Genomic DNA, 17,684 nt, shown 5'->3' on the forward strand with positions numbered 1-17,684 from the left:
CGCTGAAATCCAGCATATCAATCAAAAACTGAATTTTGAATTTTTTATCAGTTACGACTTTTTGTATTGCAGCGACGATGTTTGTTACGTCTTTTGCACATCAAGTGCCGATATATACGAGCGTAATAGTTTTTGTCGCTTGATGTTCTCATTTCCCTATAGAGAACTCAACTAACTATAAATGCACTATCAGTTCAATATTTTTCAGCTAGGGTTGGCTAGGCCTCGACTACTTTAAGTTTCTTTTGATTGACTACTTTTACATGATGATGTCGCGAAAAAACTAAGTGGTTATTTTATATGTTGTCTTGTAATGTGCTAATTAATATAGTGTTCTTGGTACTGTGGGCTTAACGGGAGTATTTTTGTAAATAACATAGCTCAAAATAACACGTAATGAAAATACATATGCACATAATTATGATTTATTTGTGTAAAAAAGTATTTTCTGCGTTCGCCGTGGAGTAGTGGTTAGCAGTGTGCGCTACCATTCCGCAGATCAGCATTCAAGCCCAGTTTCCGATCAACATCAAAAAATAAAACATACAAATTTCTTTTCTAATAGCGGTGGTAATGACAAAAATCCGAGTGTATTTCTGCGATGAAGGAGTGGGGCCGTGGCACTTCCCATACAAACTGAAATTCTCATATCGCTTATCTCTGGAACCACTTTTGCTGACGTCCTAAAATTTGACACAGCAACATATCGAGCCCTAACCGCCAAAATAACGTAAGCGACATTTTTTTCAGATTTTTTTTTTTTGATGCGGAAATATTCCTCGATCATCTAGATGTATTTCTGCATCAACAAGAATATTAAAAAAAAAAAAATGTCGCTTACGTTATTTTGGCGGTTAGGGCTCGATATGTTGTCTATACCGTACTTGCGGGAATTGTTTGACGTATTAGTCAGCGATGAACATCTCATCTATACATACAAATACATATGCATATTTTTTATAAATGAAAATCGAGGTTCCTTTTTCGGTCTATTTTCAAAAGCTACTGAGGAATAGACTATGTAGAATTAGCATTAATCAATCCGGTATTAACGTTCATAATTCGATTTAAAGTTTTCCTGTAAATTCGCTATAAATTATGCTGGTGGACTTCAAAATAGTAATTCGCACAAAGGATTTAGTATTGGTGACAGGTAAAATTCAAAAGTGTATGAAACAAGATGTCGAATTTCGACAACTGGGCGATACTAGTCAATATAATTTTCACGAATTTTAGCATGAAGTCATTCATTTTCAAATACTTCCTATTAACATTTGTACTTTACAATACAAAAATGTAAACAAATGGCGATTTCAAAACGGCAAGGCCGTACAATGTTGAGCGCTTCGGATCATGCAGCTTTTATGATAATAACTATTTTTTTTTTTTTACTACTTTGAGTTAACTATTTTAGTAGTCGTCTATGGAATTTCCGACAGGGTTGCTTTCCCTACATAAGCAACCAGCATAGTAATATAATCAACTTTGAAACCCACATATCTGGTTTTTAGAGTAGAAAAAATACTCATTCATCTGTGTAAGTAGAACAATTCCATACCAGCAGGCGAAAGTGCCAATACGTAGACAAATGTTTGTATGTATTCGTATATGGCATTATTGCAGCACGTTCTGAGCGGGCAAAGCTTAAATAAAATATTATTAATATTCTTTGAACGCTCAAAACTGTGTTTTATGCATCAAACTGCCTTAAGCGATTTGATATTCTTCTTTATTAAACAACTGAAATACTTCACGAGTACAAACATATTACAAGTCTTCTATATTTTTTTAGGAGAAGCTGCAAGAAGCCCCGGGGGTGCACACGTTTCTAGTTTATGGTTTCTCCCGTCCACAGTGATAGCCATTTTCTGGCAGAAAAAATATATTAGTATTGCATCACTAAACCGACTCAAAGTTTCTAATGCAACATTGACAGCAATGGAAATTGCTGCTAGACAGAAAACTTTAGCCTGAAAAAATAATACGAAGTGGGCGATGATTACAAACTATTTGCTGTGTTGTTGTCTTCTGTCCTAACTGTGGCGAAGCGAACAGGGTGTGTGGCCGGAATGTGATTTCGTTTCAGAGCCGTTGCCAACGTGCGAGGGCGTAGTTCAGCAAAACGAAAGAAAATATGCAAATACAAAGGGCTGCTATATGTATGCATAATCTGTGTCTCTATTTTATCTGGTTCGATATTTTGTTTGTGTATTCTGTGGCTAGTTTTTGTTTGACTTGTGCTTTACCGACGTTATCAGAGCAGGAATTAGCGCTGCTGATGCGATAATATTGGATGAGGTGCCTGCCGGTGGTGGTGCCGATGGAAGCTTATAAATTTGAATGAGCTTTGTTTTAAAGTCATTTCAGAGGCTTCGTTCCTGCCTTTTAGATGTCTGTATCGTTATGGTAAAACGATTTTAGTTTTACGAGTGTCAAATGAACACCCCAACTTACATATAAATTAAGACCGTCGGGGGAAATATTCTGGTTGAAGGCGAAAGAACAATTGGTGTTCTCATTCATCTTTTTTACGTAAATATTCTTGAGTAACAAAGTTTTTTCTACCGGCGGCCGCCCCTCGGAAAGCATCCGCACACCTACGAGTGTACTTTCTGCTTGAAAAGGCTTCTCTTAAAATCTATTTTCCGTTCGCAGGCGGCGCAAATCTGTAACATTATGGCGCACGAAAATCGGAACAGAAGCTCGGTCACACAATTAGTAAAAGTGTTGACTTTTTATTCTACTGACCCGTTATCAAGCCACTTTAATTACAATAGCAATCAGGAGTATTATGAAAATTTTTAAAAACACCACTTCAGCTCAATATCGATAATATTGCCTTCAGCAAACCTTTTTCATCTCCCAAACTCCAGTTTTATCTCATTCTTTCTCTATTTTTCTACCACGTCGTTTGACATGAGACTCTCCGTTTTTAACTCTCCACTTGTCTATTTCCTTAAGCGTAAAAATGCTTAATTAAAATCACACCGAGATTCACACCGATTGCTTCGCCATTCTGCTGTGCAACGGCAGACTGTCAGATTTCTATACGGCTGTTCTTTAGACGCTGTCTGCCTCATAAATGCTATGTATGGTGGAACAAAGGAAATACCGCGAGAATAGGCACAGACGAGTTTCTACTTTAGGCCAATGTCCTTGTGATGCAACACAATGCTCGATTGCTTTGCAATTTGCATTTCAACCGAAATCAGGCCGCGTTACCGCAAAGCGCTAAACAGCGACTGGCACTTGACAGCGCATCTACGCGTAAACCGGCAGCGAAATGGCGGATTAAGTTCTTTAAATCTGTCACGACGGATATAAAAGAGTTGGAATAATTCCACAAACTTTTTGTTTTTATTTACTTCGGTGCAGTTGGCGCAAGTTATTGTTGCCTTGTCATTCAGTTAAGGCATTCGCAACCCCACTATTTTGAAAGATAAAATAAAAATAAATAAATAAATTTGCTTTAAATAAACTTTCAGTAATTTTTCAATTGGCAAAAGCCAAAAAAATATATGAATTATACCAATTGCATACCAATTATAAGTTTACCGAAAACGGAAGGGTGCAAAAAATTTTATTTACATTGTCATTGAAATTCCTTAGTTACCAGGGGCCTATTTCATAAAGCGACAGTGATAATTTTTTAACGACAAGCAATTTCCATGTTGTCAGTGACAATTCGACAGTTTGGTGGGAGTTTTGTTTTATAAAAACAATTGTCACTACCTCTTAAATTCCCTGAGAAACTCCATTGAAAAGGTGACAAATTGTCATTGTCGGGGTTTAAAATTGTCGTTGGCAAAATTGTCGCCAGTCTTATGAAATATATATTTAAATTATATGTAATATTGCATTTGATTTATTTTAGTTTTAAAAACTATTCAAATCATTGAAAAGTAATGAAATGTGCGCAATTACTATATGAATAAATTTACAAAACTCTCCTGTGAAAGCTTTCCGACGGAGCTATTTGGTTTTGTCGCCATTGTCGCGAAAATTTTGTCAGAGTGACAATTGTCAGCACAATTGTCGACAATATTCCATAATATCACTGTCGTTTTTTAAAAATTTTCACAATTGCCTACAAACGTATATGAAACAGGAAAAATGTCGCCGACAATTCTGGCAGTGGATTTTTTTAGAAAAATCGGCAATTGTCGCACCTGTCACTTTTATGAAATAGGCCCCAGTTTCTCACTGAGAACATGGAGGGTTTATATTCAATACTCTCTATCTGCAATTTACATAAAAACTACTTTGTGATGTTAGACCCTATCTGGGACTTACCTATCATCACTGAGGTTAATTCTGACTTTGCAATTTATTAGCAAATTCTTCTGTCAAGCGTTCAACTAGGTCAGCATGAATATCACCGATGACAGTTAAGTCTTAGGTGGATTTTTATATCAGCATCTAATTTTTGCAAAAAGTGCAGATATTGGGTATTGAATATAAGCCTTCGACAAGTACTTTCAATTCATCATATCACTAGCTTAGAGTGAAATGTTGCCAAGTCCACTTTTTATAAAAACTCTTCCTTTGAAACAGAAGTCTATAGAAATTAAAAATGCATTGTTTCGAAATGGTCAAAGATGCTTGTTTTATTTATTCTCGGTTTTATTCAATGAAAGGAAAATTTTCTAAGACCAAAAGAGGATTTAATAAAAAGATCGAATCCTTCTTATTTGTATGGAGTTTTGCTTTAATTTAAACACGCAAAATGTTGCAATCACAGATTTGCGATGGCTATAATAATTCTTTTCCTCACCTGTAAAATTAAACCAAATGGACTTTGCATTCTAAGCTAGCGATATTTTTTTTTAGTATAAAACTAAACAACTTTTTTCTCTCTAGATTTCATCAGGTGGCTCTGCCGATGCCAATTCGTTATAAAGGAGAAAAACTAGACTCACTTCTTGCTGATATTTGCTGGTGGCCGCATAAAACACATTAAAATGATAAAGTGGAATTAAACCACGAATTTGAAAAAATGGCTGCAATTGATTCCACATAGTTCCGGTGATTACTTTACTTCGACGTTACACGATCAAGAACTTGCGTTCACGTTTAAATATACTCAAACTTTTTCACTGACACACTCGCACTTTCAAAAATTGGTGTAACTAAAAACGCAACTGTGTTAGTAAAAAAAGTGTGAGTGGATTGCATCTTTAAAGCAAGTTCTTGATCGTGTACCGTCGAAGTCACCCTGTCGGAAATGGAACTACTTTAAAAGCAATTTAAAAAGGATTTTTTTCGGACTACAAGTGGTTGTATTTGTACCTTTCTTCATATAAGCAAATAACGTAATTAAAATGGCCATGTCCTAGAAGAAAGTCAATTATCCGACTCTGCTTTTTATTTAAACTAATTTAAAATGCATTTGGTTTAAAGAATTTCCATGTCAGTATTTTTCGTTTGAATACGCACTCCAAGACACAAATTGCTTCTTTAGGTGTAAAGAGTATTAAAATTCGAAACATTTACTCACTGCATTTGTTTTAAAGTAGTTTTTAAAATAGTTGATTTAAAAAAAATCACTTGTTTCCCTTAAGAGTAGGGACACCGACGAAGAGAGTGCGCAACCCTTGGGGGAATGATCAAGAATTTATTCCTAGAAAATAATTATATAATAAAAAATATTAATAAAAAAATTTGTTATTTAAAAGTTTCGAATTTTTCATTGAAATGACAGTCATTATAATTGAAAAATGATTGAAAATATTTTTATTATAATTTTTTATAATTTGTGTGGCTCAAGTAAGTATTTTCTTTGATTCAACAACGATTTTAAAGAGAAATTTGAAAAATAAAGAAAAATTAAGAATAATCGCCTTAGATCACCAACTTCAAATAGACATAAATAAACAGTAACCAACTTTTTCAAACTATTCTGTGACTTTTTTGCAAACACCATCTGATAACCAAAATTGACGAAAAATAAAGAATATATACCCCAAATATATTTAGCTTTAAAAAATACATACATACATATAATAAGAATTACATATGTAACATCTATGTGATCAATATGTGAACTTTTACCTCAAAGAGTATGTCCCCCAGAGTATGTGTCCTCTTCCGAAGGCTTAACGGCATATTAAAGTGACAAGTTTATCCTATAACTGTCTGTTTTATATTTAAGGGGTGGTGGTGTTTGCATGAAATCAATTATTGCTGGTGTAACAATTGAGCAAGTTTACATTTACATACATTTGCAATGTAAGCTTACAAGCATACATTTATTATTACTCATACTACATACATACCCTGCAGCAATAAGGCGGCCAATTTTCCGTTAAGGACTAGTACTTCACTGGCTAAAATTTGACTGGTCAGAATTGGACATTTGTTTGCATCGAAAATGTCAGCCTTCGACCAGTCCCCAAGGAACCGGCCTAGAGATAAACGAAAAGTACAGTTTGGCAGCGACAGGGTGGTGTTGTCATGCAATTCAATAAAAAAAATTTTAAGAACACCAGCCTGTAAATGTCCCAATCGCTTGGTCTGGCCTTGATGCCAAGTGAACATTTGAACACACATTTACATACGTGGCTGTAGCTCAGTGTGCAGAGATGTTAGCTTTCAGGAGGGTCCTGGTTCAAATGCCGTCACAAGCAACATGGTTATAAAATGATAATTTTTTTTTGTGTTTCCGAATTATGAAAAAGCATCTGCGAAGTGCAGAACGCAATCTTACTCCAACGAAAAAAATCAGTGTTGATTGGACCGGTTCTTTTACAATGACACGCCAATATGATACAAATGGCAGGGGAATTTTGAGGGACTAGTGGTGGTAACAATAGGACCTATCTGAGGGCTAATCTAGGGTGAGTCTGAATTGCTGCAGGGTATATATGTGTGCTAAGCTCTTCTTATGTCGAAACTAACACAAACAACATAACGTTCATTATATTGTTTTCGTGTTCGTTTTAATCTGTTTTAAGTCTACACGTTCTACGAGCAAACGAAGCAGATTGTTGGATGTCAGCAATCTCAGATGTTCTTCTCTCAACACATCGACTAATCCTTGCGAAGACTATGCGGAAAAAGCAATAAGGGGTCTCATGACACCGGAATCGCACAGTTTGGAAGACACTATAACTCATGGCCTCTGTCTGGGAATTTTCGTCAAATAGGAAATTCGCTTTCCTTTAGCGTGGACTGGACACATAAACGTCCTTTAAACAACCAGATTTCTTTAAGAAAGATTTATCATCCCCTTTATTCTAAGAGAACTGCCTGACTGCAGGCAGGGACAGAAAGATTCAAGACCAGGGCGAACTCCTGTAAGAACAACAATGAGGACCTAGTGACTGATGTCCAGAACGAACTTAAATTATGGAGGGAACACTTTTCCACTCTATTGAATGACAGCAGCACTGAAATTAGTGGAGAAGACGAAGCCGAACCCTCAGTCGATGACCCATCACCTGACTACGAACAACTACGGTACGAATAGTGATTACGCGGCCGAAAACAAAAAAGTTACTGAACTGACGGCCTGCCAGTTGACTTATTCAAGAAAGCAAAACTACATAATATATCAAAACGGGTAAGGACCTCTCCGAGCCGTTTGATACCAAACGAGGTTTCAGACAAGGTGGCACCCTTTCATATTTTTTTTTTAACCAGATGTTGGAGAAGATAATAAGAGCCGCAGAGCTGAATCGCTCAGGCTCAATACTTTACAAGAGTATACAATCGGTATAAACAAGGGCTACGTCTATTCTGCCTTTTCGGGACTAGATAGAGAAGCAAAACGAATGGGCCTCGTGGTGAAAGAGGACAAAACGAAGTATCTCCTGTCATTGCACAAGCAGTCAGAGCATACGCGTCTGGGAATCCACGTCACTATTGACAGTTGCGAGTTTGAAAAAGCAGACGTCTTCGTTTATTTGGGAACCAGCATTAACACCACTAATAATGTCAGCCTTGAAATCCAACGGAGAATCACTCTTGCCAACAAGTGCTACTTTGGGCTGAGTAGGCAATTGAGAAGTAAAGTCCTCTCTCGTCGTACAAAGATCACACTCTATAAGTCACTCATCGTGCCTGTGCTGGTGTATGGCGCGGAAGCATGGACAATGAAAGCATCTGATGAGGCGGCTCTTGGAGTTTTTGAGAGAAATATTCTGCGAAAGATTTACAGATCTTTACGCGTTGGCGATGACGAATACCGCGGACGATTTAACGATGAGCTGTATGAGCTGTACAACGATATAGACATAGTGCAGCGAATTATAATTCAGAGGCTCGGCGAGCTTTACCACGTCCACTTCCTGCTTTGAAAGTAAAAGTATTCAACATGAGCCAAGATGCTGGTAGCCGGGGAAGAGGAAGGCCTACTCTGCGTTGGAAAAGCGAGGTGGTGAAGGACTTGGCTCCACTTGACATTTGCAATTGGCGTCAGCAACAATAAATAAGAAGAAGAAGAAAATGCGCATTAACACTCGGTCGAAATTAGCTGCCGCATATCGCACCCTGAAGCGCACAGCTACGCGACTAAGCGTAAATTTCGCGAGCAGCGTGTAACTGCGGTGCGAGGTAGTTAAGCTGCCGTAACAGGTGCTGCGACGCGCATCTGTACGGTGGCAAATAATGTGTGCGTGTCAAGCAGAGTACTGCGCGTACGTGCAACATAAAGAGTGCTAAGACGCAGCTATGTGACACACGCATGACAAAGCAGAGCAGCAGGGGGCCAGCAGGTGCAGCTGCTTCATCATACTATATCATTGCGAAAGTTCATTTTGTGGCGCTTGTAAACGTCAGCGACTCGAACAATGCATTCTCTAGCACACTTTGTAGATTGGTTGCACACTGTTCGCGATAAGCAGCGAATATTGTGGAGCAACACTTCGGATGAGTGGGCTATGCTGTGTGGTGGCTTTTATGCGACATTTATGTACTTTATGTAAGCGTCGCCATTTCAGGTGAGAGAACTAACTAAAGACCGCAGAGGTTTCAAGGTTGACGATGGGTGGAGGTTTATTTTTTCTGCACATAAATTAGTAATTAATATACCATTATCTGAAGCTCACAGGCGCACACACACAGCGATTATAATATATATGTACGTACTCATAAAATTTCAGAGGCATTTCGAAATTCCGTAATTGAAAGTACAGAATAAGGATTTTGGGTCCTCGACTGGCTGTCTTCTTTTAACGGCATACAAATAATCTGTGATTTAAGTCATGAATTAGGTTAAAGCATGTATATGAAATTTATATCATAGTAAGTTGCTCATTGTGGTCTGATGATGGTGGGTGCTCAGTCCATTTAAGGCTGCGGGACGAGTATAACAAACAAAATTTTAAGTGCTTAAAGACCAGCTGAATTTTAAACCCGTTCATACTAAGGAGACACCCTTCCGGCCACATTTGAGTGTAACTATGGACACCTGCGAAACACATGTAGATATGTATGTAGAAGCACCATCGTTACTCGGTACATATTACCTGTCGTCTATGATGTAGCAGCTGCTTAATTGGTTGGACATGTCTGTCATTTCGGTTTTCATGCGAAAATAGATAAACACACTCGCTTCAAATGCTACATATATTGCTTTTAGTGACACCTGCATACCACATATATATATATATATGTATGTATGTATATAGGTCGAAGGTTGGTAGGTATATATGAAAATATAAAAACCTGCTTCAACTGTGTAATACCGAGAGATACATTGAAGTGATTGTAATTGAGGTAAAAGTACATATTGGATTGGTGTTAAAATTGCACGTACCGAACTACAAAAATATCAATAGCAACAACAAACTGTGGTAAATACAAAACAAAAGCTACACACGTCTCCACGTCCGCCCGAAAGCGTCAATACCCCATGGGAACGTGAATTTTTCATTAACCTCTGTGCTCCGCCGCGCCGCAAAAATGTGTTTAAAATGTGTCACCACAGAAATTGCAAGAACCGCTACGAAGAGCACATGGCTCAAGCGTAGGTGCATACATGTTTGCACGAACTGAGGCTCTGCATATGCCATCGATGATAGTTGCTGTCATCACGTACATAACATCCTACGCTCACTGTTAGTGTACTACCCAGCAAACACAGTCTCTAACGTTAGAGAAATTTGGATTTCTACATTAGATAACTAGGGTAATTCTCTAATCGTTCTCGAGTCGATGACGAAGTTAGAGAACTACATTAGAATTCGATTCGATGCGAGAGAAACAACGCAAATTCATATAAATGTAAATAAGCAATATTCCAAATGAATGAATTCCAATGAATGAATTATACATTATTTTTAAGTTCAAATAATCCATTATTATTTTATTGCGAATACATTTAATACAAATTTTGCAAACAATGCATTCGAATCCCATTAGAGATCAACATTAGAATTCGATTAGGGAATTAATATTTTCTCGAGTCGAGAACTATGTCCCATTTTTGTTGAGATCGCTATGATTCTCGATAGTTTTTCGAGTCGTTCTCTAACGTTTGAGATTGGAGAATGTGGCTAGTTCTCCAATCATTCTCTAATCGATGACTAACCTCAATGTTTGCTGGGTACGAGCAGCTACATTCTGTGTCCATATGTGCAGGAACAATAATGGATGTTACATACATATGCACAAATTGACCTGCCAATGTAGGTTGTAAAAACAATTTAGGTATTCTGTGAGTACTTTGTAAAAATGTCAACAGACCGCTATTAAAGGACGGTCTATTTACTATCGAAGCCCCACTTTTTCATGAATCCCGAGATTTCCATTATATTGCGCGAATGTCAAACAAATATTTTTTACTATTTTCCTTTCAGCGTAAATAACATATGTGTGTACATTCAGGGTCGTAGTGAGGATTTTTTTAGGGGGGGGGGGGGGGGGGGGATTGTTGATTCTGATAAAATTTTTCTTTAGTTTCACTTTTATTTCAACATATTTTGATTTAAAGAAAAATACTGATAAAAAATAAAATATTTTACACAAACAACAAAAAATAGAATCGATAACCGCATGAGGCTATTGCCTGAAAATTTTAAAATGCTCTTAGTGGTATTGTGCTACTCTGATAGCACTGTCGAGTAATCATAGTAAACTTATGTAGAGTAGTCGAACAAATTATAGCCGCACCAAACTTTCACAAATTTTAAAATATTAATTTTGTTGTTATTTAATTTTGGTTAGTTTTCTATAGTTCATTCTTTAACAACATCGAGTTTAAAGGCAGTACCACACTATTGGGTATTTGCCAAAATTTGGTACAAATCGTATCCCATTTGTGTGAACATCCAAAATATTTTTCTTTATCCCAATCACGAAAATTAATTTGTTGAAATTTTTCAATGGAACATCGCGGTGTTGTACCACTCTTTTGACAAAAAAAAAACAATAAAAAATTGTCCCTTTTTTACCAATAGCCCAATTGAAAGATGTACAAATGTACCAATCGAGTGACACTGCCTTACAAATTTATGCAATTTAAAAGAAAATCCGACAGATTTTCGTTACGATTTCGAGTTTTTTAATTAAATTCTGAGTATGCAGTTTTGTAGCCCACTGAATTCTAGTAGAACAAAGTACGATTTTACAATGGCTAAAAATTTCGATTGATTTTTTAGATTTTTAAAATGTTCGAAATTTGTAAGAAAGTTTGTTGAATTTTTTTTTAATATTGTACAAATTTGGATTTACACGGGTTTTGTTAAAGAATAAAATATATTTTTATAAAAAAAAACAACAAAAGTTCAATAACAACAAAAAATAATATGTTAAACCTTGGCAAAAAGTGGTTCGGCTATAATCTTTTGACCACTGTATGTATTTGTTTTATATTTTTAATTCGACATGCACATTTTACCTAAAGGAAGTAAATAATCAAGCTCAAACGCCTATGCCTTTTTTCAAAGCTCATTTTGTGGTTTTTCAAGTTTTTAGTGCCTTAAAATCCTTTCCGTTCTACATTTCGTACGGGGTAAAAACACCTACAACAATACTAGTGTTGTTATTTTAAAATTTTAGCTATCTAATTTCTTCGGAATAATAACTCTAATATTATTTCACAGCATGTTTTTAATACTTCAAAGCCTCTATTAACACAAATGCATTATCCAATGCAATTATCATAGATTTTATTTTCGATAAAGCTTTGGGTGGCGATGTAAATTGTGGCTCCGAAGCTATGGCTGATACAAAATGCCCAACGCCTGCGTTATGCGCTACTCCCCTTTTACTAACTCATTTATATAAACATACCCTACTATAAGTACCAATGTACCATACTAAGTTTCACGTTTATGTGACTTATGGTATAGCTGATAAAAAATTCCACGCCTTTGGGATGTGCCACGCCCACTTTTTTGCAGACTCATTTATATATATAACTTACTAAAAGCTTCTACCATAGATATGTCTGCATACCAAATTTTGAATTTCATGTAACTTACGGTCAGTAAGTGTTCCAGTGTTTCCAGTGTTTACCCTTGAGTATGGAATTAATTTAATTTATCTCGACATCAAGTTGCAGTACTCTACCACAAATATTTTACGAGATATATAAGGTGAAAATTTTAGTTCTTATCGGAGGTGCCAGCCCCTTTTACCAGCACTGTCGATTTTTCTCAATACCTATAACCTTCCCGGGGTAAAAACAAATAAGTGTGCAAAGTTTCGTGCAATTCCGTGTCGTGGGTCAAAAGTTATAAGGAAATAAACAAACAGGCATTCACATTAATATAAATAGATAAATAAATATGTATATACACTAATATTTTTAGATAGTTGCCAACCCTCTTCAAAATTATTAATTCGGGTTAAGAGTGCATTTAAATGCCTTTCATTCGCTGAACGCAATGCAAATTTTTAGTCAATATCTACATATAATTTGGTCACTAGAGTTTTAAGCAGGTGGCAGCTCTATTAAAAAGTTCTTATTTTTTAACTCAACCAGTGAAACTGTACTTCAAAATCGTGCTGCAATCATTCAATTAGCTGCTGTATTATGGAAGATATGCCGCTTTATTGGCCGGATACAGTGATTTAAGCTTTTAAAACTCCCTTTTCTTTAATAAATAACTAAATCTGAATAGCGTGACTATTTTTCGCATGTACGAGAGCTTCTTCTCTTCAAAATGAGATATCATTTATTAGATTTGACGAAATGTTAACGGACATATCGTTTGGCAATGAAAAAATTCCTTTTAGAAATAAACTTAATTTTAAAGCCGGCTTGGTCTCGTTAATGTATGGCCAAAGATTGGAATCTTTGTGTATATCTCTCACGATTCGAGTAATAATTTTCGCCTTATCGATTGTTATTGTTTTCTTATTAAGTTCGTAGATCAAAAGCGTAGATGGTCATATATGGCGTATGAGTAACATTATTTCCTGCTCATATTTCAAAACGAAAAAACGATTGAATTAACCAATCGGATACGTGAAATTGATTTAGTCGCAGCGTTATTTAGATAACAGTAGTTTTTAATTTCTTCAAATTATTTCCTCTCCAATTAAGAGATAGGGCATTCCGTCATTTTAATCCGTATAATTTTGTGAGCAAGACGGTATGTTCTTTATCCTTAGGGAATTATTTCGACCTCAAATGCCAGATTGACTCGTCTACTATTCACGCATGTAATTAAATTTCACTGCATATATTTTATTTTTCAATAATAGCAATCGACCGTGGTACATATGAGCAAAAGTTGCTGGGTTATGTTACTTATATTTATCGAAATCTCACAGAAATATCTGAATAACTACGAACGCAAACGTCCCACTGAACTCAAATTCTTTGAGAAATTCCATTGGTTGAATGGAAGATAAATAATGTTTGAAATTACAATGCGTACATATTGAAAAAATATTGTCTTCACTTACTTGCTTCAAGGAGGAGCGCAGTAGCTAGGAGCAGTGTCAACATCATTTGCCCGCTCGTGATTGTGGTCCTTCTTCTTCGTGCATACATCTTGCAATCGGTAACACTGGGGTCATAGCCATTGTTGTTGTGGCTCTTGTTGCTGCTGTTGCCACCACTGCCTTGACAGTTAGCGGTGCGAATGGTCCCAGTGGCGCAGTTAATGCTGCCGTAAACTAAGTCGTGGTTGTCGCAGCTTCTGCGCCTGTTCGAAATTCGATAGCTTCGCTCGCTGCCTGTCGTTTTAGCGGTTGAGGTTGGCATATTTGTTGACTTCTTCGCTTCGGCTGCTCCGCGCTGCACTCTATTGGGGCATACTGGCGGTGTAAATTTGCTATGTTTTTGTTGGCTTTTCGCAATTTTACACAAATTTCGCTTATTAAAATAGTTCCTTGAGGACACCAATATCGTTTGCGTTTGTGGTTGTGGTTGTTGTTGCATTGTTACTGTAGTTGGGTTTATTTTTTATCTTTTTTTTTTTCTTTTCGGTTTTTATGGAAGTTGTGAGTGGAATACGCATCAATTAATATTCACTGAATGGCACATTTAGGGACTTTCTGGAATAAGTGGCGGACTCAATTTGTGCTTAAATTAAAAAAAAATTATTTAACTGGCTATCGGCATTAACCTGGGAGAAGGAAAAGGGATTAAAGCAGAAGATGGAAAAGGGATGACTGCCGAACGCTTTTTAAATTTTCATATTCGTTGTTATCGAAAGTGATTCTTATTAAGTAGTAAGTATTCGAGTGACTTTCACAAGTACTTACTGAGTATTTTTTGCACTTCGATAACCACGTAAAATATTTGGTTCGATCACGCTACGAGTATTCAAGTATTTACATACTTGTTTGCAAAATCAGTGTAGCAATAAATAATAGTGAAGACCATCGAAAATGCTGTGGGAAATCGAATATCAGGGTATAGAGCTGCCCATTCACAGTTCCTTATAAGCTTGCCCGAAGTCTAATTTACGTCCTTGTATCGTCAGTTCCACGTTAGGCGTTGATTTCCCAAGACAGTAACCGTAAAAAACGGACTTTAATTAAAATCTTTCATCTTCGTACTTTAGAGTGCAAAGTAAACATTGACTATTCGCTAGGAATACTTCAGGGAGCATTGACTTATTCAGTGCAGGCATCAAGGGCATGGTGCCATTCGACCGCATCTAGTTATCCAATTGATATAAAAAGAATTGGTCGTGTTCTTGTTTTCGTGCAAATTTTTCAAGAAGAAATTTTTATACTTTTTGGTTAATTAACCTATTCTAACAACAATTCCAGTAAACTTTTGTAAACCATTTAATTCTCTTAAACGCTCCTGTTTTCACAGTGTGGGTGAATTTCAAAATAATAAATTTTACCATTTTATTTCATGGTATTTACCTGAAAGCGTAAACTTTGCTATATCATGTTTCCGACAAAAAAAAAAAAAAATCCTCAGGAAAGTGCCGACTTATACGATTATGCGGGTTTGTACTAAAGTACTGCAAAATTCAAGAGTTTCTGTAAAAATGTCATTCTCAAAAATTTCATGCATTGCCATGTCATATCAACTCAAACCAGATGTTATTCCGTCTCAAACATACTGTCTTAGCATGTCGGTGCTGTTGTTTGCGGTTGTGTTCCTACAGCATATTTTTATTTAGACAATTGTTTAACGAATTTTGCTATAATAGGAGCTTGTAAAATTTTACAAAATTTTGGTTTAAAAAAATATATTTACATTCCAATATATTTGCTTATTTATCACTTTTTCACTTTTTTTCCAGTTGTTAGTGTGGTCGCAAAAAGAACTCTGCTGACATTTTCGTATTTCGTGGTTCAGTGAATTCATTTTGTGGATTCAACTGCCCCAATTCGACCAGTATTTTTACATGCGAAGCGTTGATTTTGCCATGGTTTTAAATTTTAAATGCTTTCGATTGTTTATTTTCAGTTTCACTCATCCTCTTTACTTTTATTCACTCACTGATTTAATTTTTGAATAGCTCGAAAAGCTTTTCCATATTTTTATTATTTTTTTTTTTCAAATCCAAAAGCAATCGCACTTCGAATTTGCTTGCTTTTTGGATCGCTTGTTATTGCTGCTTGGTTCCGTTGTGGTTTAGTGAGCTGACAGCATTCGCTGGTACGTACCAGATGCTGCCCCTAACGCACAAATATTTATGTAAGTATGAACTATGCAAATTCAAATATAAACGCATAACACTGAATTTTTAAAATTTTTTTTTAATAGTGGCCGCCCCTCCGGGGGCAATAGCAAACCTCCGAGTGTATTTCTGCCATGAAGAAGCTTCTTGTATGCATGTACATACATATGTATACAGTATGACCTTTTATTTATTTTTTTACTTTTAGCTTAAAACAGAAAACTGCGTTAAAAGTACCGTTAAACATATTAATTTCCGTAGTCGACTATCCGATGGTTTTGAGCACTCCCAAGTTTGCATTTAAAACCATAAATTGCGTATATGCGTATATTCAGCAGCTGTTCTCTTTATGTCGGAAAAAAACTTATATTTTTAAAATACACGCACATATTTTCATACTGGCTTCAAATTCATTTTATATTCACTCTCACAATCCGAACAATCACCTGTGACTACACATGTGACACACTGCTTACTCTTCGTTCCTTGAGGATGCCACCCCTCAGCCGTCTGAACAAAAAAATAAGTGTATGCGCAAACACTTTTGATTTATGGATTTGGTGTGCCGCCGGCCTCAATAATCGCGAGAACACCGCCTTTTACGTGCTCACAGCAACGTTACAGATTTTGAACTGAACGCAAACACTTATCAGTCGTGCAGGGAAGCTGTGATGCTGTGCCGATTACCAGCATTCCGTCTGACTCACCGATATTTTATGAGGCTATGGGTGTTCGCGTGTTTTCACGTTGTCCACTGTTACCACTGTGTTTCATTCAGGACAGTTTATTCGGGAAGAATTGCGCATGTCCGTTCCCACTCGTTGGGTGAACCAGAGAGATGGCTCTTCTTCCTTCCTTGTCTCTTATCCATGTTTAATCATCGGCATTTGTTTTGATAAGGATTTTCATTATGATTAACACAAGTATTACCGGAATTGTAACTACACTAAAGGGACAGTGCTTTTTTAACAGTTTATTCCAATTTGTACATCACTTTACACGCTACAGAAAAATTAGCCATATTAAAGCATTAATTTCGCTTAGCTGATAAGATATTTTGGAAAACACGTTTTTGATGAAAAAGTTGTATTTTGACAAAAAACCGTCTATTCAGTCAAAGTATATCAAACTTTATTACAACAAATGGATCAGAAATCGTCAGCGGATTTATAGATCGTTTATTATTTAGCATTTATATGCACACAGGTACTTAAGAAAAAACTTCAAACCTCGAACCTTTTGCATTCGACTATTCGTAAGCAAATGGCGTACGTGGAGGCGTATGAGTAACACCTGTGAAGCCTCTAATTTCTTCCTAATTAGACTCTGGATTGCTCTTATTTTTGATTTATTTAAACTGTTCTTATCTGCTCTTGAAGAAGCGGTAATGATGTTGGGGCACGAAAGCCATAGACGGCTCACCAAAAGTTTACAAGCAAGCGTGCAAGCACTTGCAAGCCAATCGACGTTGCATTTGCATTTCATTGGTGTTCAGGGAGTTTTAATTATCTGCGCTGTGACACAATCTAATTATACAAATGCGCCACACCGAATGTTAGATAGATAAATGGCACAGAAGACGTTTGCGACATAGTCGGGGATGGTGAAATATTTGTGCAATTACTCGTACTTTGCTGAAGT

At 36.4% G+C, this 17,684-nt stretch overlaps 1 protein-coding gene across 1 annotated transcript; it reads right to left on the reverse strand.

The window, feature by feature from the left end:
- Nucleotides 1–13,857: 13,857 nt before the first annotated feature.
- On the reverse strand, nucleotides 13,858–16,658 carry LOC118752660 (the record flags this gene model as incomplete). The annotated part of the gene is made up of 2 exons (XM_036487543.1): nucleotides 16,520–16,658; nucleotides 13,858–14,479 (listed from the first exon to the last, which is right to left on the reverse strand). A coding segment is annotated over exon 2 (478 nt), but the record flags the coding sequence as incomplete, so codon positions are not given.
- Between the last annotated feature and the right edge of the window lie 1,026 nt (nucleotides 16,659–17,684).

The sequence above is a fragment of the Rhagoletis pomonella genome, unplaced genomic scaffold, assembly GCF_013731165.1.
Source record: "Rhagoletis pomonella isolate Grant_MI unplaced genomic scaffold, Rhpom_1.0 Rhpom_scaffold_01720, whole genome shotgun sequence".
In the NCBI taxonomy this organism is placed as follows: Eukaryota; Metazoa; Arthropoda; class Insecta; order Diptera; family Tephritidae; genus Rhagoletis; species Rhagoletis pomonella.